General features: G+C 47.4%; 1 protein-coding gene across 2 annotated transcripts in view; it reads right to left on the bottom strand.

Annotated features, from left to right (window-relative positions):
• The window catches only part of AARSD1 (alanyl-tRNA synthetase domain containing 1), a 223,285-nt gene that overhangs the window by 13,590 nt on the left and 188,842 nt on the right, over positions 1 to 20,853 (bottom strand). For both annotated transcript variants that reach the window (XM_030220995.1, XM_030220994.1), the window contains 2 exons: positions 11,393 to 11,484; positions 10 to 64 (listed from right to left, as the gene is read on the bottom strand). In XM_030220995.1, coding sequence (XP_030076855.1) covers positions 10 to 64; positions 11,393 to 11,484 — 147 coding nt within the window. The remainder of the gene's footprint in view (positions 1 to 9; positions 65 to 11,392; positions 11,485 to 20,853) is intronic.

Raw genomic sequence — 20,853 nt, 5'->3', positions numbered from 1 at the left:
CACACTCACCTCTGTCCCAATCTCACTGGTGACAATGTTCATAAACTCGTTATCTCCATCCTTCCTGAGTGGCATAAAAAATAAAAAGGAATTTAAAAAATGATGTGTGGGAGAGGACAGGATCTTTCTTTTTGTTTTCTAAGTCAGAAGAGGGTCCACCTGTGCAATTTGCATGTTATTTCTCACCAAATCTTCTTTAAGAACCATTTCTGGTTGGCTCCTGAAGTTAGCTGAATCTACTGACAGCTTAGAACTGACCCGGGGAAGATATAACTGATTCCGAGGCCACCTGACTCTCTAAAGCAGCTCACAGTTCCCCAATAAGCTGCACATAAGGCTGGAAACAAACCAGTTTTCTAGACGGCATGCATCATATCCCCAAAATAATTTTGAAAATAACACCATGGTTAATGATAAGAGCAAGAGGTTGAGAAGCAGGGTTCAAATCCTGCTTCTCCCACTGATGCTCTTTGCTGACTTTGGGAAAGTCATTTCACCATTTTCTCAGGTATAACAACTTGGATAGGAAAATAATTTGCGTACCTGACTGTAACTCACCTTGAGCTCAGTTTTGGGGCCCTGTTTACTAATGTTTTTAGCGTGACTACACTCACCGTGCACGCTAACCATGCAGGCGCCTATAAGAACATTGTAGGCACGTACATGACTAATGCACGTTAAAAATATTAACGCACATATAACGCTGCTTAGTAAACAGGGCCCTTGGAAAGGCAAATAAATAAATCCAAAATCCAAATTCTTATTCTTTTTTTTAATGCTTAGTTTGATGTATTTGAAAGCAGTGTTATAATTTTTAAAGTGTATATTATGAATATATTATAAACTGCTGCGTCGGTACTCATTTTCATTTTACTGCACTTAGCAGACGCTACTACCATTCAGCCTGTAGAGACTTACAGAATAAAACATCAAATCACAAATATATAATAGATATCCTCAATGTCTATATAAAGTGCATGAAATTACAGCATACCTATTTTCCACCTCCCCCACCCTACATTATCACTCAGCCTAAACTTCGGTAAAGCACCATGCCTTATCTAATATAATAAAACGCACCGTGAACATTCTGAAGACAACGTTCTGAAGTCACTCAAACACTCCCTGGCTGTAGGGTTTGTGGATTCATGGTGTGAAGCCAGCCAGCCGTCTCTGCCCCGCCCTCGCGTCAAACGTCATGACGTCGAGGGCAGAAAATTATATTAGATTTACCTCCGTGCTGGCGGTTCCGGCAGCGCAGCGTCAGGGAAGGAGGCGACGCTCCCGACGTCTCTAGCCTTCCCTTCGCTGTGTTCCGCCTTCTTCTGACGTCAGAAGGCGGAACACAGCGAAGGGAAGGCTAGACGTCGGGAGCGCCGCCTCCTTCCCTGACGCTGCGCTGCCGGAACCGCCACGGAGGTAAATTTAAAAAGAAAAAAAAAAAAAGGGATGTTGGGGGGAGAGAAGAGGGTGGGCAGTAAAGTTGAACAATGGGAGCGGGAGGGCAGGGGAGAAACGACAGCATGGATGCGAAGGGGGGGGCATGGATGCGAAGGGGGGGGGGGGAAGAGGGCGGGCCAGGCTGGGACATGGGAGAGAGAGGAGCATGGATGCGAGGGGGGGAGTGTCATGGAAGGGAGAGAGGGGAATTGCTGGAAAAGGATGAATGGAGGGGGCAGGGGACAGAGGAGCATGGATGGGCATGGATTGGGAGGGCAGGGCTCAGGGAGAGAGGGGAATTGCTGGATAGGGATGAATGGAGGGGACAGATGGGCATGGATGGATATGGATTGCAGGACAGGGCTCAGGGAGAGAGGGGAATTGCTGGATAGGGATGAATGGAGGGGGCAGGTGACAGAGTAGCATGGATGGGCATGGATTGGGAGGGCAGGGCTCAGGGAGAGAGGGGAATTGCTGGATAGGGATGAATGGAGGGGACAGATGGGCATGGATGGATATGGATTGCAGGGCAGAGCTCAGGGAGAGAGGGGAATTGCTGGATAGGGATGAATAGAGGGGACAGATGGGCATGGATGGGCATGGATTAGGAGGGCAGGGCTCACACTCTCTCTCTCATATACAATGTCTTTCTGACTCACACTCTCACACACTCTGTCTCACACTGTACCACATTCACTCTCTATGTGCCACACAGTCACTCACACACTCGCTTGGTCTCATACACTCACTCTCACAGAGAATCTGTGTCTCACACACACTCTCTCTCTCTCTCTCTCTCTCTCGCACACACACACACACACTCTCTCTCACACTGTGTCTCACATACACACTTGCACACACTCTCTCACAAACACACTCACACCCAGACTCACTCTCTCTCTCACACACACACTCACACTTTCACTCTGTCTCTCACACAGTCACTCTCACATACACTCTCTCAAACATACACACTCCGAGGAAAACCTTGCTAGCGCCCGTTTCATTTGTGTCAGAAATGGGCCTTTTTTACTAGTATTTACATAACAATCTCACCATTTTACAGTAATGTGTGCCACAAAAAAGCACTGATCATGTAAAGGTTCCCCATCCCAGGAGGAATTATTAACTGGGAGCCAGCGTTAATGACCACACTAGTGGGTTAACATGCTCCCTAAACTTCAAGCCTCCTAATAAATTCACCGTCATGTTTTGGACTACTTGAAGGCTATCTCCCACTCTGACAAACTCCATTATAATGGGAGATAGCCTTGAAAAAGATCAGAGCATGAACCACTATTTGTAAATTCTTTAATGATAAATAATTGTAGAATCATGGACAGAGACACAAACCATATACCTACTCAAGCTGAGACCTGATTCTTTAACGAGCGTTGAGAATCCAAGTGGATTCTAATATTCTATATGACCTGACCAAATGGTATCTATTTATGGGGAAATTGAGCAAGCAGATCAGTATATTATCCAAATTTTTTTTATTGAAGATACCGCATATAAGACAGTTGCCCTTTTTTTTTGTATTATTGTTATTGTTTTTCTGTATACCACAAATTATCATTCAAGATACATAACTATCAAACAGTGTACATCCTTTAAACCTTACATTCCCTCCCCTCACCCCCCTCCCACCTCCCCTATATGGCAGATATTGCGTCCAGTGTCCAACACTTCAAAAATTCACTGTCCCGTCATGACTCTTATCTATTGTGTGGAGTCACTATCATTAGTGACTAATCCTTGCTTCAATCTCCCACGTAACATTTGTCCCATTGTTTGTGAAATGGTATCATCCTACCAGCCTTTATTGCAGTTAGCTTAGACATCTGGTATAAATAGTCCATTCTGTGGATAACCTTTGCCATTGGTGGTGTGTGGGGGGTCTTCCAATCCGATGCTAGTGTGATTTTCCCTGCCACCAGCCATATCGATGCCAAGTGGTGTTCTAACAATTGAACTCCAGCTGGTCGAAAATGTAGTAGGCAAGTCTCCGCCCTCAAGGCGTATTGTTCTCCAATGATTTGCTCCAGAATGCGTAATAGTTCAGTCCAGTAAGTTTGAGCTTTAGGGCCGGACCACCAGATATGTATCATATCGCCTGACTCTATACATCCTCTCCAACAGTGATCCCCACCCTGTCCAAACATCTTTGCTATCTTATTGGGTGTCAGATACCATCTATATAATATTTTATAGCTATTTTCCACCATTGAACTGGAAATCGACACAACATATATCCCATTGCCTTTTCCCAGCTCCTAGGCTCATACTCTTGCTGTAGGTCTTTTCCCCAGCGTTGTATATACCGCATTATTGGTGTATGATGTAATAGTAATGCGCTATATAGTCGCGAGACACACCCCTTGTGGCATCCCCCACCAAGTGCCCTCTCTATATCTGTTTCTTTTAATGTCAGCTCTCCCTTGGCTCGCCTGTTTATGCAGTCTCGCACTCTATTGTAGTGATAAAGATGGGTGGCTGGCAAGCCATATTCCTCCTGCAACTCTGTGAAGGGTACCCCTTTCCCATCTTTCCATACTTGGCCGAGAGTCATAAGGCCCTGTTGTTTCCATATTCTATAAACATTATTTACTGCCCCCCCCCCCGGGCACCCCATCATATTCTGTATTTTCATACGACTAAAATATCTTCTGCCAGGTAAGAACTTCTGTCACATAGCATACCATTCTGTAGGGGGAGGCGCACCGCCAAAGGCGCCAGTCCTATGCACATCAGGAGCTGACTACGAGGTGCCCATAATATAGTGTCTCCTAATTTTAGCCAATGCCTTTCTTTTTGTAGCCAGGGTTTGGTACTTTCCGATCCCCATTCTGCCGCTTTATGGTAGAGAGCAAAATTTGGGACTCCCATGCCCCCCTTTTTGGGGGGTTGGAATAGTATGTCTGCTCTTACTCTTGGCGGCTTATGCTGCCAGATATAGGCAAATATTTTCCGATGTAGTTGGCGAAAGAATTGCTTGGGGATTGGTATGGGCAATGCCATAAACAAGTACAGGAGCTTTAATCCCAGCCCCATGATCTCGGACTTATCCATATTCACTCAGAACCCTGAAAGGTGTCCATATTTACGGAGGCTTTGTATCACATCAGGTAATGAGTTCTGGGGGTTAGTTAATGTGAGTAATATATCATCTGCGAATAACATTAACTTATGGGTCTCTTCTCCCAGGACCAGGCCACTTATATCTGGATGCTGTCTAATGGCCTGGGCCAACAGCTCCACTGTCAGTGCAAATAATAATGGCAACAGTCCCTCGTCCTAACTGTTTCGGTTCTCAGCCAATTCCATTAATTCGTAAGGCAGCTATTGGTTGCTTATATAATAGTTTGAGCCATGTGACAAACTGTCCCGATATGCCCATATGATCTAGCACCAAAAACATGAAAGGCCACTGGACCCGGTCAAATGCCTTTTCTGCGTCAAGTGATAACATTAGTGTGGGCTGTTTTGTGGTTTCTGCCTCATGAATCAGATTGATTGCCCTGCGCGTGTTATTGAATGTCTGCCTTCCTGTTATAAAACCTGTTTGGTCCACATGTACTAATTTCGGCATCACTCTTTGCAGCCGCTTCGCTACGATTTTTGTAAATATTTTATAATCTGTCCCCAGCAGGGATATCGGGTGATAGGAGCCGCAATTCTGGGGGTATTTTCCTGGTTTCAGTATAACTGTAATGTTTGCCAACCGCCATAAGTATGGCAGCTCCATCTGGAGTATTTATACTCAAACCAGTTTCGGCACTATTAGTTTACTATAACATTTGTAGAATCTGTTTGTGAAGCCATCTGGCCCCGAAGCCTTCCCATTTGGTAGATCTTTTATGGCCCAAGTCACCTCTTCTGTAGTTAAAGGGACTGATAGTGTCTCTCCCTCTATCCCTGACAATCTGGTGAGTGCTGTCTGTTCGAGCTACGCTTGTATCACTTGCGGTTGTGCGTTGTCTTCCGCACAATAGAGCTCTGTATAAAATTTATGAAAGATTGTCTTAATGTCTTCTAGCTTTGTACAGTGTTCCCCGTCAGCATCATGGACAGAATGAATATACGTGTTCATTGTGCGTTTTTTTCAGCTTGTGTGCTAGTAATCTCGAGGCCTTATTTCCAAACTCAAAGTGTGTTTGCCTAACACGTAGCAGCTGTTCTGCTACCTCCGCCAGTTGCAGCTCTCTAAATTCCAATTGTATTGCGTGTATTCTCCTTTGAATGCGTGTAGCAGTGAGCGGTTGGTTAGCCTGCGCCGTAAGTGTAAGCAGAATTGCTTGTAGTTTCTGAGTATTGGCTTTCGCCTGTCTTCTAATATGTGCCTGTAGTGCGATTATCTTTCCTCTAACAGCTTTAAAGCCCTTCCATAATATCTTTGAGGAGACCTCCCTGTTATCGTTAATAGCTAGGCAAGGAAGACAAAGACGTAGCGGAGAGACTGAATGAATTCTTTGCTTCGGTCTTCACCGAGGAAGATTTGGCTGGGATACCGGTGTCGGAAATGGTATTTCAAGCGGACGAGTCGGAGAAACTTACTGACTTCACGGTAAACCTGGAGGATGTAATGGGGCAGTTCGGCAAACTGAAGAGTAGCAAATCTCCTGGACCGGATGGTATTCATTCTAGAGTACTGATAGAACTGAAAAATGAGCTTGCGGAGCTACTGCTAGTGATATGCAACTTATCCTTAAAATCGAGCATGGTACCGGAAGATTGGAGGGTGGCCAATGTAACACCCATTTTTAAAAAAGGCTCCAGGGGAGATCCGGGAAATTATAGACCGGTGAGTCTGACGTCGGTGCCGGGGAAAATGGTAGAGGCTATTATTAAAAACAAAATTACAGAGCACATCCGAGGACATGGATTACTGAGACCGAGTCAGTACGGCTTTTGTGTGGGGAAATCTTGCCTGACCAATTTACTTCAATTCTTTGAAGGAGTAAACAAACATGTGGACAAAGGGGAGCCGGTTGATATAGAGGGGCATAATCGAACAGAAACGCCTATCTCCATGGGCGTTAATCTCCGAGAACGGGTCCGTGAAGGGGCGGAGTGAACCGTATTTTCATAAAAAAATAGACGCCCATGTTTTATTCGCCAAGGTGTGAGCTGGGCGTTTTTGCTTTTCAGCGATAATGGAAAATGAAATCGCCCAGCTCAAAAACGAATAAATCCAAGGCATTTGTTCGTGGGAGGGGCCAGGATTCATAGTGCACTGGTCCCCCTCACATGCCAGGACACCAACCGGGCACCCTAGGGGGCACTTTTACAAAAACAAAAAAAAAAGGTAAAAGAGCTCCCAGGTGCATAGCACCCTTCCCTTGGGTGTTGAGCCCCCCAAATCCCCCTCAAAACCCACTGCCCACAAGTCTACACCATTACTATAGCCCTAAGAGGTGAAGGGGGGCACCTACATGTGGGTACAGTGGGTTTGGGGGGGTTGGACGACTATGCATTAAGCAGCACAATTGTAACAGGTAGGGGGGGGATGGGCCTGGGTCCACCTGCCTGAAGTCCACTGCACCCCCTAACAACTGCTCCAGGGACCTGCATACTGCTGCCAGGGAGGTGGGTATGACATTTGAGGGTGAAAATAAAAAGTTGTGAAACATCATTTTTTTGTGGTGGGAGGGGGTTAGTGACCACTGGGGGAGTCAGGGGAGGTCATCCCCGACTCCCTCTGGGGGGTCATCTGGTCATTTAGGGCACTTTTTGGGGCCTTATTCGTGAAAAAACAGGGTCCAGGAAAAGTGCCCTAAATTCTAGCTACAAACGCATCCATTATCGGCGAAAGGCGCCCATCTCTGTTCGGGTGATAACCACGCCCCAGTTCCGCCTTCACCACGCCTCCGACACGCCCCCGTCAACTTTGTCCGCATCCGCGACGGAGTGCAGTTGAAAGCGTCCAAGGTTCGGCTTTCGATTATACCGCTTTATTTGTTTTTGTGAGAAAAACGCCCATCTCCCGATTTAGGTCGGAACTTGGGCGTTTTTCTCGTTCGATTATAAGCTGGATTGTGTATCTGGATTTTCAAAAGACGTTTGACAAGGTACCTCATGAAAGGCTACAGAGGAAATTGGAGGGTCATGGGATAGGAGGAAATGTCCTATTGTGGATTAAAAACTGGTTGAAGGATAGGAAACAGAGAGTGAGGTTAAATGGAGAAGGGTAGTTAGTGGGGTTCCTCAGGGGTCTGTGCTAGGACCGCTGCTTTTTAATATATTTATAAATGATTTAGAGATGGGAGTAACTAGCGAGGTAATTAAATTTGCTGATGACACAAAGTTATTCAAAGTCGTTAACTTGCGACAGGATTGTGAAAAATTACAAGAGGACCTTACGAGACTGGGAGACTGGGCGGCTAAATGGCAGATGACGTTTAATGTGAGCAAGTGCAATGTGATGCATGTGGGAAAAAAGAACCCGAATTATAGCTACGTCATGCAAGGTTCCACGTTAGGAGTTACGGACCAAGAAAGGAATCTGGGTGTCGTCGTCGATAACACACTGAAACCTTCTGCTCAGTGTGCTGCTGCGGCTAGGAAAGCGAATAGAATGTTGGGTATTATTAGGAAAGGTATGGAAAACAGGTGTGAGGATGTTATAATGCTGTTGTATCGCTCCATGGTGTGACTGCACCTTGAGTATTGTGTTCAATTCTGGTCGCCGCATCTCAAGAAAGATATAGTACAATTGGAAAAGGTGTAGCGAAGGGCGACTAAAATGATAGCAGGGATGGGACGACTTCCCTATGAAGAAAGACTAAGGAGGCTAGGGCTATTCAGCTTGGAGAAGAGACGGCTGAGGGGAGACATGATAGAGGTATATAAAATAATGAGTGGAGTGGAACAGGTGGATGTGAAGCGTCTGTTCACGCTTTCCAAAAATACTAGGACTAGGGGGCATGCGATTAAACTACAGTGTAGTAAATTTAAAACAAATCGGAGAAAATGTTTCTTCACCCAACGTGTAATTAAACTCTGGAATTCATTGCCGGAAAATGTGGTGAAGGCGGTTAGCTTAGCAGAGTTTAAAAAGGGGTTGGACGGTTTCCTAAAGGACAAGTCCATAAACCGCTACTAAACGGACTTGGAAAAATCCAAAATCCCAGGAATAACATGTATAGAATGTTTGTATGTTTGGGAAGCTTGCCAGGTGCCCTTGGCCTGGATTGGCCACTGTCGTGGACAAGATGCTGGGCTCGATGGACCCTTGGTCTTTTCCCAGTATGGCATTACTTATATACTTATGTATTAATCCTTGATCTCCGTTTCCAGGCTCGTGACCACTGAAGGATTCGCCAGTTGCCCATCGTCAAAGCGCCACTGGGGCGCCGCAGGGGCATTCACTGCTAGTTCTATGTTACTGGCGCATGATCTGACCACGTTATGGGGTGGATCTGTATGTTTCCCATACTAGAGATTAGGTTGGGAGGACCCAACCATAGATCAATCCTCGATTGAGAGTTATGTACCGCTGAATAGAAGGTGTATGCCCGCAATTGAGGGTGCTTAAATCATCATAAATCTAATAGCTGCCAGCCTCCCAGAAATTTGTGTAGTTGGGCCCTGTCTGCTTGGGAGTATCTCGCCCCATTTGTTCAGTTATCTAGTGCTGGTTGCAATGTCAGATTAAAGTCACCACCTACCAAGAGGGTACCTTCGATATGTTTCGCTAAGACCTTTGACAGTTCTGTGAAAAATGTGCCTTGACGCTCATTGGGGCGTATATGTTAAGCAAGATGATCGTCTGTGTTCCCACCCGCACTACCAATAAAAGGTACCTACCCTCTCTATCTCGGATTATCTCATTTATCCTCCAAGGGTGTCTACTAGATAGCACTATTAGGACTCCCTTCGTTTTTTTTTTTTTCCTTATGATTAAATGCAATACAGATGGGGGAACCTGCCATTATGACATAGATATTCCTTGTCCGGTTGCAAGTGTGTCTCTTGTATAAATGCCACGTCTGACCTCAGGCGTTGAATCTCTTTAAACATGAGCTGTCTTTTCATTGGTGAATTTAACCCCTTTACATTAAGGGTCACAAATTTGACTGTGCTCATCTTATAGGTATAAGATAGCTATTCCTGCCTTCACTCTCTATCTGGTCATGACCTCCTATCTCATTTGTGTATCTGCTCCTGGTCACTGGGTTTAATATATATTCCCTACCTATATTCTCATCCCCCCTTATAATCCCCCCCCTTCCTGTCCTGATGACACACCCATATCACCTACATGAGTGTCTCTTACATCTTTTCTAAACAAATCATAACATTAAATGGGCTATTGGCCCTAACTTACATACAGCTTGAATATCTTGCTGTGCGTTCCAACAATTTCTACCCTGACCTAGTCAGGTTCTGGACTAGTGTCCTGTTTTACCATGCTTATCTAAGCAATGTTTATTTTATGTCATTTCTTAGTGGTCTCCTCAGACCTGTTTAGTCGAGATTCTGATTGTTGTCGTTGTAAACGGCCCTTGCCTGTTGTCACTCTTTGCCATCTGGACTTAGCAGGTTTCGGCGTTACAGTTTGCCGGACATAATTATCCTCCTTGTTAAGTGCTTCTTCTGGAAAAATCTTTGTCGCCTCTTCCATAGATCGTAATTGGTGCAATCTGCCATCTCTATAAAAGCGAAGTGTAAAGGGATGCCCCCAGCGGTATTTGATTTCCTCCGAATGCAATAGCTGGGTAACAGGCTTCAGTTCCGCTCTCCTTTTTAGGGTGTTTGCTGCTAGATCCTGATAGCACTCTATTGAGTATGAATCCCACTTAAAGTCTGCAGCCACCCGGGAGGCATATAAAATTTTCTCCTTTAATTTAAAGTCGCTAAAGCACGCTATTAAATCTCTCAGTTTATTCGCCCTCTGGGCTCCCAGCGCTCGATGTGCTCGAATCATTTGGATCTCTAGCGGGTCTTTATTAATTTGCGTCTCTGTAAGAAGGGCACTTGCTATCTTCTGTGCTACTGCTTCAGTCTCCATATATGGGCACCTCTGGAAGTCCGAAATCATATGTTGCATCTCCTGCTTCTATTCTCTAAATCCGCTAGTTTTTCCCATATTTGTTGTCTTTCTTGCCTGGTTTCTTTAACTTGTGCAGTTATCCTCTGCATAGCTTCAGCTTGATCATCTAATCTTTCTTCAGCTTCCGCCACTCGGGTACCGAGCGCTCCAATCTCTCCTCTCAGGTCCGCCCCTAATGTTGCGAGATCTGAACACACAGCCTTAATGTCGCTTTTTATTCCTATTAGCCACGATTGGATTTCTTGGAGCGACGTTTCCTCTTGTCTCGGGCCGTCTCCCGACTCGAACAGAGGCAGGGGGCTCTGCGATACTCGCATCATTTGCTCCTCCGGGGTTTTGTTTTGCTTGCTCGTAAGTTGGGCCCGGGTACGCAAACGTTGACAGATCAATTGCTACGGCTTTGGAAGTCATATATAATACTTCTACCCGCTTCCCTGCGTGATTGTCCGTTATAAAACTGCCACGGTGCGCCTATCTGATCGTAGTGGTCGTCTTTATTGCTTGGGGCTTGCCGGAGCTCTAGGCTCAAGCTGCCATTTCTGTTGGTGACGTCACTTCCTCCCCTCATGGGAGTCCTATTAATTTGGTAATCTCAAGTTTACCTCATTTATTGTATTTATGTTTATATTTGGTTATTTTTACTATTGTTATGCTATTAACAAAATAGGAAATTTTATGTTAAACTGTACCTGCTGTACACTGCCTTGGATGAATCTCTTCATAAAGGCAGTTACTAAATAAATAATCAAAATCACTTAAAATATACAACAGTTGCATCATAACACAATAAAACAAGTCAACAGCATAAAATACATTAAAGTGAGAACTTGCTCATGTCACCATTTCACCTAATGGATAGAGTTAGAGAAGAACATTATGCCGACTGCCTCACCTTACCTGTGCAAAGAAAATAGCGGGCCTCGGTCTGCTCTGCTTTTGAAATTCTGGGCTGTCAACACAGCAAGGTCTCGTAGTAAATTCAAGTTAGTCTGAAATAAGCAAGAAAAAAGCTGGTGGGCTTGATTTATAAAGGATTTATTCTCCTAACTTTGAGGTACTTTTTACTAAACCTTAGCACGCACTAATGGATATTAGCGTGCTTTAAGGGCCACGTGGCCCATAGGTATAAAATAAAACACATAGCACTTAGGGGTCTTTTTTTACCAAGCTGCGGTAAAAAGTACATAAGTAGACAAGTATTGCCATACTAGGACAGACCGAAGGTCCATCAAGCCCAGCATCTTGTTTCCAACAGTGGCCAATTCAGGTCACAAGTACCTGGCAAGATCCCAAAACAGTACAATACAAAGGGCCTTGCGTTAGCGGCGGAGGCCTCCCTTTTTGCCGTAGTAGGTCTAAAAGGCTGAAAGCAGTCATAGCCATGAGGTAAGATTGCTCTTACTGTGTGCCCATGCGGGGGAAGCACTTACCACCAGACACCGAGGGCTCCCACACTAACCCAGCAGAAAAACAGGTAGCGCGCAGCACCAATTACCATCGGGTTAGCACCACACTAAAAAAATACAGGCCAATTTTCCCTAGCGCAGGAAATGGTGCGTGCTGGGGCTGGAACTACCACCGGCGCCCACGTTGGGCCAGGGGTAGCTCCAGATTAGCATGTGGTAAGCCCGTGTTGGGCTTACCAACACTTTATAAAAGGGCCCCCTTAGTGCACGCTAATGTCCGTTTCCACAAGCTAAGCTTTAGTAAAAGGGACCCTTTGAGAATTATGTTCCTAAACTGGCTTCTCTGAAAAATGTACATAAGTACATAAGTGTTGCCATACTGGGACAGACCGAAGGTCCATCAAGCCTAGTATCTGTTTCCAACAGTGGCCAATCCAGGTCACAAGTACCTGGCAAGATCCCAAAACAGTACAATACATTTTAATAATAATAAAACTTTATTTATAACCCGCTATAGCTATAAAAGTCTAAGCGGGGAACAAATCACATATGAAATATAAAAGGACAGAACAATAAAAATTATTTCTTTACACAACAAAATATACACAAAAATTACTATGTTACTAGAAATAAGCAGTGGATTTTCCCCAAGTCCATTTTAATAATGGTTAATGGACTTTTCCTTTAGGAAGCCATCCAAACCTTTTTCTAAACCCCTCTAAGCTAACTGCTTTTACTACATTCTCTGGCAACGAATTCCAGAGTTTAATTAAACGTTGAGTGAAGAAATATTTTCTAAGATTCATTTTAAATTTACAACGTTGTAGCTTCATTGCGTGTCCCCTAGTCCTAATATTTTTGGAAAGAGTAAACAAGCGATTCACGTCTACAAAAATTTATACTCAAACCCACTAATTCTATAAAACTGGCATCCAACTTTATGTTTAATGTGCAAACTGAAGTGCCCAATTTATACAATAAGGTCAGTTGTACATGTAACTTAATTGAATAACTGGCTGTTAATTGGAATCAACTGACAATATTGGCATTAACTGGTGAACATGACGTAAACAAACCTTTAGGTAACTGAAAATTCTAATGCTTGAGGGCTGCTAATGAGCCAAGTTTCAAGATATCTATAATGAATATTCAGATATATACTTCCATACAGCTCATTTGCATATATTGCTGGTTACCCTGAAACCCTGGATATGAGAATGCTGATTGGAAAGGGGGAGATAAAATAACACTACAACCACACATCTGGCTTCTAGTCTTGGAAATGCGAGTAGCGTCTGTATCTAGTACTGTTAGTTTACCTCAGTCATCCCCATCATTTTCCCCCAACATCTTAAAACTGCAAATAATTAAAAAAGTAACATATGTGGAGGGGCATTTTCGAAAGGGACGTCCAAGTTGCAATTTGGACATCCTCGCAAAACGTCCCAATCCAGGGGTGGGGAAACCCATATTTTCGAAAAAAATATGGATGTCCATCTTTCATTTTGAAAATACCGTCAGGGACATCCAAATCCTTAAATTTGGTCGTCCCTAGATTTGGATGTCCCTAGACATGGACGTTTCTGACTTTCGGAGATCTTCGAAACCAAAGACGTCCATGTCAGAAACGTCCAAATGCAAGCCATTTGGTCGTGGGAGGAGACAGTATTTGTAGTGCACTGGTCCCCCCTGACATGCCACCAGTGGCGTACCAAGGGGGGGGAGGGCGGTGGGGGCGGTCCGCCCCGGGTGCCAGTGGGTGGGGGGTGCTCCGCTCCCGCCGCCTCCCGTGGCCGTTCCCGCGGCGCCGCACATTAAAAAAACCAGCGAAGCAGGCGTCGCAGGCAGCGCCCCTCGTGCCCTGCTTGTAAAAAAAAAAAAAAAAATCAAATCTCCTTCCTTCTCCTCCTCGTCTTGACGTCGACTCGGGCCTTCCAATCAATTTGATTGGAAGGCCCGAGTCGACGTCAAGACGAGGAGGAGAAGGAAGGAGATTTGATTTTTTTTTTACAAGCAGGGCACGAGGCGCTGCCTGCGACGCTGCTTCGCCGGTTTTAACGGGACTGAGGTGGGGAAGGAGAGGGGCGAAAGGGACTCAGGTGGGGGTGTTCAGAGGGGAGAAGGGGACTGGGGTGGGGGTCTCAGACAGGGGAGGGGAGAAGGGGACTGGGGTGGGGATCTCAGAGGGGAGAAGGGAAGGGGAAGGGAGAAGGGGACTGGGATGGGGGTGTTCAGAGGAGAGAAGGGGACTGTGGTGGGGGTCTCTGACAGGAGAAGGGGAGGGGAGAAGGGGACTGGGGTGGGGGTGTTCAGAGGGGAGAAGGGGGCTGGAACTGGGGGCTGAAAAAAGGGGCACAGAGAGAGAGGGGACAGATCCTAGATGGAAGGGGGAGCGAGAGGGAGGGCAGACCCTGGATGGATGGGAGAGGGAGGGCAAATGGTGGATTGAAGGGGCAGAGAGAAAGGGCAGGCAGTGGATGGAAGGGACGGCAGAGAGGGCAGACACTGGATGGCAGAGAGAGAGAGAGAGTGAAGATAGATGCTGGATGGAAGAAGACGGTGAAAAGAAGATGAGGAAAGCAGAAACCAGAGACAACAAACTGTAAATAAAATATATTTTTTTATTTTTTTTGCTTTAGGATAAAGTATTGTAGATGTGTTAAATGTTTATAATAGAACATGTAAATAAGGTAATCTTTTTATTGGACTAATTTTAATACATTTTGACTAACTTTCGGAGAACAAAACCCCCTTCCTCAGGTCAGGATAGGATACTGTAACAGCACTATACTGTACTGACCCGAGGACGGAGGTTTTGGCCTCTGAAAGCTAAATGGATTAGTCCAATAAAATGGTATTATTTTCCTTTCTGTATCTGATTTATTTCTATTTGTTAATTTGTAAAGTGGTGATTGGTACTTGTTAGGGTTTTTTTTCAAATTTACATCTGCTGTCTTTATATTTTGCACAGTACTAGGGGACAGTTTCTGTTTCTGTGGTGTTGCATTGTATGCAGAGTCTGGCATTGGGGGTTCAATTTAATTTTTGTCTAAATAGAAAGTTTATGATTACTTATTCTATAGTGGACTAGGGTGTATCTGTGTTTGTGAAAAAGATATGGCTTTCAGTTGGCATTGACTGTGCAGGATCTACGATCTGTACTAATCTGTCTGGTTTCGTTTTACAATAGGTGAATTGATGTTCTAGTGCTCACTGTAGTGTTTAAGATGCTTTCCTTTTCCTTGTGTGACTCGTAGAAATGACTGCTTATGGTATGGTAGAATTGCTCTATAGGTCCTGAGTGTTTTGTATTCTCGGCATGCCTAGTACTGGATTTGGGGGGGGGGGGGGTGTTAAAAAATGACCGGCCCCGGGTGTCAACTACCCTAGGTACGCCACTGCATGCCACGACACCAACCGGGCACCCTAGGGGGCACTGCAGTGGACTTCATAAATTGCTCCCAGGTACCTAGCTCCCTTACCGTGTGTGCTGATCCCCCCAACCCCCACCTCAAAACCCACTACCCCCAACTGTGCACCACTACCATAGCCCTTACGGGTGAAGGGGGACACCTAGATGTGGGTACAGTGGGTTTGTGGTTGGTTTTGGAGAGTTTGCTGTTTCCTCCACAAACGTAACTGGTAGGGGGGGGTATGGGCCTGGGTCCGCTTGCCTGAAGTGCACTGCAGTACCCACTAATACTGCTCCAGGGACCTGCCTGCGCTGTCATGGACCCGAGTACGACATCTGAGGTTGGCACAACATATTTTTAAAGATGTTTTTTGAGGGTGGGAGTGGGTTAGTGACCACTGGGGGAGTAACGGAAGGTCATCCCCGATTCCCTCCGGTGGTCATCTGGTCATTTCGGGCAGCTTTTTGTGCCTTAGTCGTAAGAAAAACACGACCAGGTGAAAACGTCCAAGTGTTCAGGGACGTCCTTGTTTTTTTCAATTATGGGTCAAGGACGTCCAAGTGTTAGGCGTGCCACTATGCCTCCAACATGCCCCCTTGAACTCTGGCTGTCCTTGCGACGGACTGTAGTTGGAGACGTCCTAAATCGGCTTTCGATTATACCGATTTGGACGTTTCTGTGAGGACGTCCATCTTCCGATTTATGTCGGAAGATGGACGTCCTTCTCTTTTGAAAATGACAGCAGATAAAGACCTGTCCAGTCTGCCCAACAAGATAAAGCGAATGCTACATACCTGTAGAAGGTATTCTCCGAGGACAGCAGGCTGATTGTTCTCACTGATGGGGGTGACGTCCACGGCAGCCCCTCCAATCGGAAACTTCACTAGCAAAGGCCTTTGCTAGTCCTCGCGCGCCAATGCGCGCCGCGCATGCGCGGCCGTCTTCCCGCCCGAACCGGCTCGTGTTTGTCAGTCCCGTATGTAGCAAGACAAAGACAAGGGAAGACACAACTCCAAAGGGGAGGTGGGCGGGTTTGTGAGAACAATCAGCCTGCTGTCCTCGGAGAATACCTTCTACAGGTATGTAGCATTCGCTTTCTCCGAGGACAAGCAGGCTGCTTGTTCTCACTGATGGGGTATCCCTAGCCCCCAGGCTCACTCAAAACAACAACCATGGTCAATTGGGCCTCGCAACGGCGAGGACATAACTGAGATTCACCTAAAAAATTTACCAACTAACTGAGAGTGCAGCCTGGAACAGAACAAACAGGGCCCTCGGGGGGTGGAGTTGGATCCTAAAGCCCAAACAGGTTCTGAAGAACTGACTGCCCGAACCGACTGTCGCGTTGGGTATCCTGCTGCAGGCAGTAATGAGATGTGAATGTGTGGACAGATGACCACGTCGCAGCTTTGCAAATTTCTTCAATAGAGGCTGACTTCAAGTGGGCTACCGACGCTGCCATGGCTCTAACATTATGAGCCGTGACATGACCCTCAAGAGCCAGCCCAGCCTGGGCGTAAGTGAAGGAAATGCAATCTGCTAGCCAATTGGATATGGTGCGTTTCCCCACAGCCACTCCCCTCCTATTGGGATCAAACGAAACAAACAATTGGGCGGACTGTCTGTTGGGCTGTGTCCGCTCCAAATAGAAGGCCAATGCTCTCTTGCAGTCCAATGTGTGCAGCTGACGTTCAGCAGGGCAGGAATGAGGACGGGGAAAGAATGTTGGCAAGACAATTGACTGGTTCAGATGGAACTCCGACACAACCTTTGGCAAGAACTTAGGGTGAGTGCGGAGGACTACTCTGTTATGATGAAATTTAGTGTAAGGGGCCTGGGCTACCAGGGCCTGAAGCTCACTGACTCTACGAGCTGAAGTAACTGCCACCAAGAAAATGACCTTCCAGGTCAAGTACTTCAGATGGCAGGAATCCAGTGGCTCAAAAGGAGGTTTCATCAGCTGGGTGAGAACGACATTGAGATCCCATGACACTGTAGGAGGTTTGACAGGGGGCTTTGACAAAAGCAAACCTCTCATGAAGCGAACAACTAAAGGCTGCCCTGAGATCGGCTTACCTTCCACACGGTAATGGTATGCACTGATTGCACTAAGGTGAACCCTTACGGAGTTGGTCTTGAGACCAGACTCAGACAAGTGCAGAAGGTATTCAAGCAGGGTCTGTGTAGGACAAGATCGAGGATCTAGGGCCTTGCTGTCACACCAGACGGCAAACCTCCTCCATAGAAAGAAGTAACTCCTCTTAGTGGAATCTTTCCTGGAAGCAAGCAAGATACGGGAGACACCCTCGGACAGACCCAAAGAGGCAAAGTCTATGCTCTCAACATCCAGGCCGTGAGAGCCAGGGACCGGAGGTTGGGATGCAGAAGTGCCCCTTCGTCCTGCGTGATGAGGGTCGGAAAACACTCCAATCTCCACGGTTCTTCGGAGGACAACTCCAGAAGAAGAGGGAACCAGATCTGACGCGGCCAAAAAGGAGCAATCAGAATCATGGTGCCTCGGTCTTGCTTGAGTTTCAACAAAGTCTTCCCCACCAGAGGTATGGGAGGATAAGCATACAGCAGACCCTCCCCCCAATCCAGGAGGAAGGCATCCGATGCCAGTCTGCCGTGGGCCTGAAGCCTGGAACAGAACTGAGGGACTTTGTGGTTGGCTCGAGATGCGAAGAGATCTACCAAGGGGGTGCCCCACACCTGGAAGATCTGTCGCACTACACGGGAATTGAGCGACCACTCGTGAGGTTGCATAATCCTGCTCAACCTGTCGGCCAGACTGTTGTTTACGCCTGCCAGATATGTGGCTTGGAGCACCATGCCGTGACGGCGAGCCCAGAGCCACATACTGACGGCTTCCTGACACAGGGGGCGAGATCCGGTGCCCCCCTGCTTGTTGACGTAGTACATGGCAACCTGGTTGTCTGTCTGAATTTGGATAATTTGGTGGGACAGCCGATCTCTGAAAGCCTTCAGAGCGTTCCAGATCGCTCGCAACTCCAGAAGATTGATCTGCAGATCGCGTTCCTGGAGGGACCAGCTTCCTTGGGTGTGAAGCCCCTCGACATGAGCTCCCCACCCCAGGAGAGACGCATCCGTGGTCAGCACTTTTTGTGGCTGAGGAATTTGGAAGGGACGTCCCAGAGTCAGATTGGACCAAATCGTCCACCAATACAGGGATTCGAGAAAACTCGTGGACAGGTGGATTACGTCTCCTAGATCCCCAGCAGCCTGAAACCACTGGGAAGCTAGGGTCCATTGAGCAGATCTCATGTGAAGGCGGGCCATGGGAGTCACATGAACTGTGGAGGCCATGTGGTTTAGCAATCTCAACATCTGCCTAGCTGTGATCTGCTGGGACGCTCGCACCCGCGAGACGAGGGAGAACAAGTTGTTGGCTCTTGTCTCTGGGAGATAGGCGCGAGCCGTCCGAGAATCCAGCAGAGCTCCTATAAATTCGAGTCTCTGCACTGGGAGAAGATGGGACTTTGGATAATTTATCACAAACCCCAGTAGCGCCAGGAGGCGAATAGTCATCTGCATGGACTGCAGGGCTCCTGCCTCGGATGTGTTCTTCACCAGCCAATCGTCGAGATATGGGAACACGTGTACCCCCAGCCTGCGAAGTGCCGCTGCTACTACAGCCAAGCACTTTGTGAACACCCTGGGCGCAGAGGCAAGCCCAAAGGGTAGCACACAGTACTGGAAGTGACGTGTGCCCAGCTGAAATCGCAGATACTGTCTGTGAGCTGGCAGTATCGGGATGTGTGTATAGGCATCCTTCAAGTCCAGAGAGCATAGCCAGTCGTTTTCCTGAATCATGGGAAGAAGGGTGCCCAGGGAAAGCATCCTGAACTTTTCTTTGACCAGATATTTGTTCAGAGCCCTTAGGTCTAGGATGGGACGCATCCCCCCTGTTTTCTTTTCCACAAGGAAGTACCTGGAATAGAATCCCAGCCCTTCTTGCCCGGATGGCACGGGCTCGACCGCATTGGCGCTGAGAAGGGCGGAGAGTTCCTCTGCAAGTACCTGCTTGTGCTGGAAGCTGTAAGACTGAGCTCCCGGTGGACAATTTGGAGGTTTTGAGGCCAAATTGAGGGTGTATCCTTGCCGGACTATTTGGAGAACCCACTGATCGGAGGTTATGAGAGGCCACCTTTGGTGAAAAGCTTTCAACCTCCCTCCGACTGGCAGGTCGCCCGGCACTGACACTTGGATGTCGGCTATGCTCTGCTGGAGCCAGTCAAAAGCTCGTCCCTTGCTTTTGCTGGGGAGCCGAGGGGCCTTGCTGAGGCGCACGCTGCTGACGAGAGCGAGCGCGCTGGGGCTTAGCCTGGGCCGCAGGCTGTCGAGAAGGAGGATTGTACCTACGCTTACCAGAAGAGTAGGGAACAGTCTTCCTTCCCCCCAAAAATCTTCTACCTGTAGAGGTAGAGGCTGAAGGCTGCCGGCGGGAGAACTTGTCGAATGCGGTGTCCCGCTGGTGGAGCTGCTCTACCACCTGTTCGACTTTCTCTCCAAAAATATTATCCGCACGGCAAGGTGAGTCCGCAATCCGCTGCTGGATTCTATTCTCCAGGTCGGAGGCACGCAGCCATGAGAGCCTGCGCATCACCACACCTTGAGCAGCGGCCCTGGACGCAACATCAAAGGTGTCATACACCCCTCTGGCCAGGAATTTTCTGCATGCCTTCAGCTGCCTGACCACTTCCTGAAAAGGCTTGGCTTGCTCAGGGGGGAGCGCATCAACCAAGCCCGCCAACTGCCGCACATTGTTCCGCATGTGTATGCTCGTGTAGAGCTGGTAGGACTGAATTTTGGCCACGAGCATAGAGGAATGGTAGGCCTTCCTCCCAAAGGATTCTAAGGTTCTAGAGTCTTTGCCCGGGGGCGCCGAAGCATGCTCTCTAGAACTCTTAGCCTTCTTTAGGGCCAAATCCACAACTCCAGAGTCATGAGGCAACTGAGTGCGCATCAGCTCTGGGTCCCCATGGATCCGGTACTGGGACTCGATCTTCTTGGGAATGTGGGGATTAGTTAGAGGCTTGGTCCAGTTCGCCAGCAATGTCTTTTTTAGGACATGGTGCATGGGTACAGTGGACGCTTCCTTAGGTGGAGAAGGATAGTCCAGGAGCTCAAACATTTCAGCCCTGGGCTCGTCCTCCACAACCACCGGGAAGGGGATGGCCGTAGACATCTCCCGGACAAAGGAAGCAAAAGACAGACTCTCGGGAGGCGAAAGCTGTCTCTCAGGAGAAGGAGTGGGATCGGAAGGAAGACCCTCAGACTCCTCGTCAGAGAAATATCTGGGGTCTTCTTCCTCTTCCCACGAGGCCTCACCCTCGGTGTCAGACACAAGTTCATGGACCTGTGTCTGCAACCTCGCCCGACTCGACTCTGTGGAGCCACGTCCACGATGGGGGCGTCGAGAGGTAGACTCCCTCGCCCGCATCGGCGAAGCTCCCTCCGCCGACGTAGTCGGGGAGCCTTCCTGGGAGGCGACGGCAGTCGGTACCGCACGCGGCAC

This window comes from Microcaecilia unicolor, chromosome 12 (genome assembly GCF_901765095.1).
Source record: "Microcaecilia unicolor chromosome 12, aMicUni1.1, whole genome shotgun sequence".
NCBI classification, from domain to species: Eukaryota; Metazoa; Chordata; class Amphibia; order Gymnophiona; family Siphonopidae; genus Microcaecilia; species Microcaecilia unicolor.
Note: the sequence above shows the minus strand (reverse complement) of the source record. Positions and strands in the feature narration are given on the sequence as shown.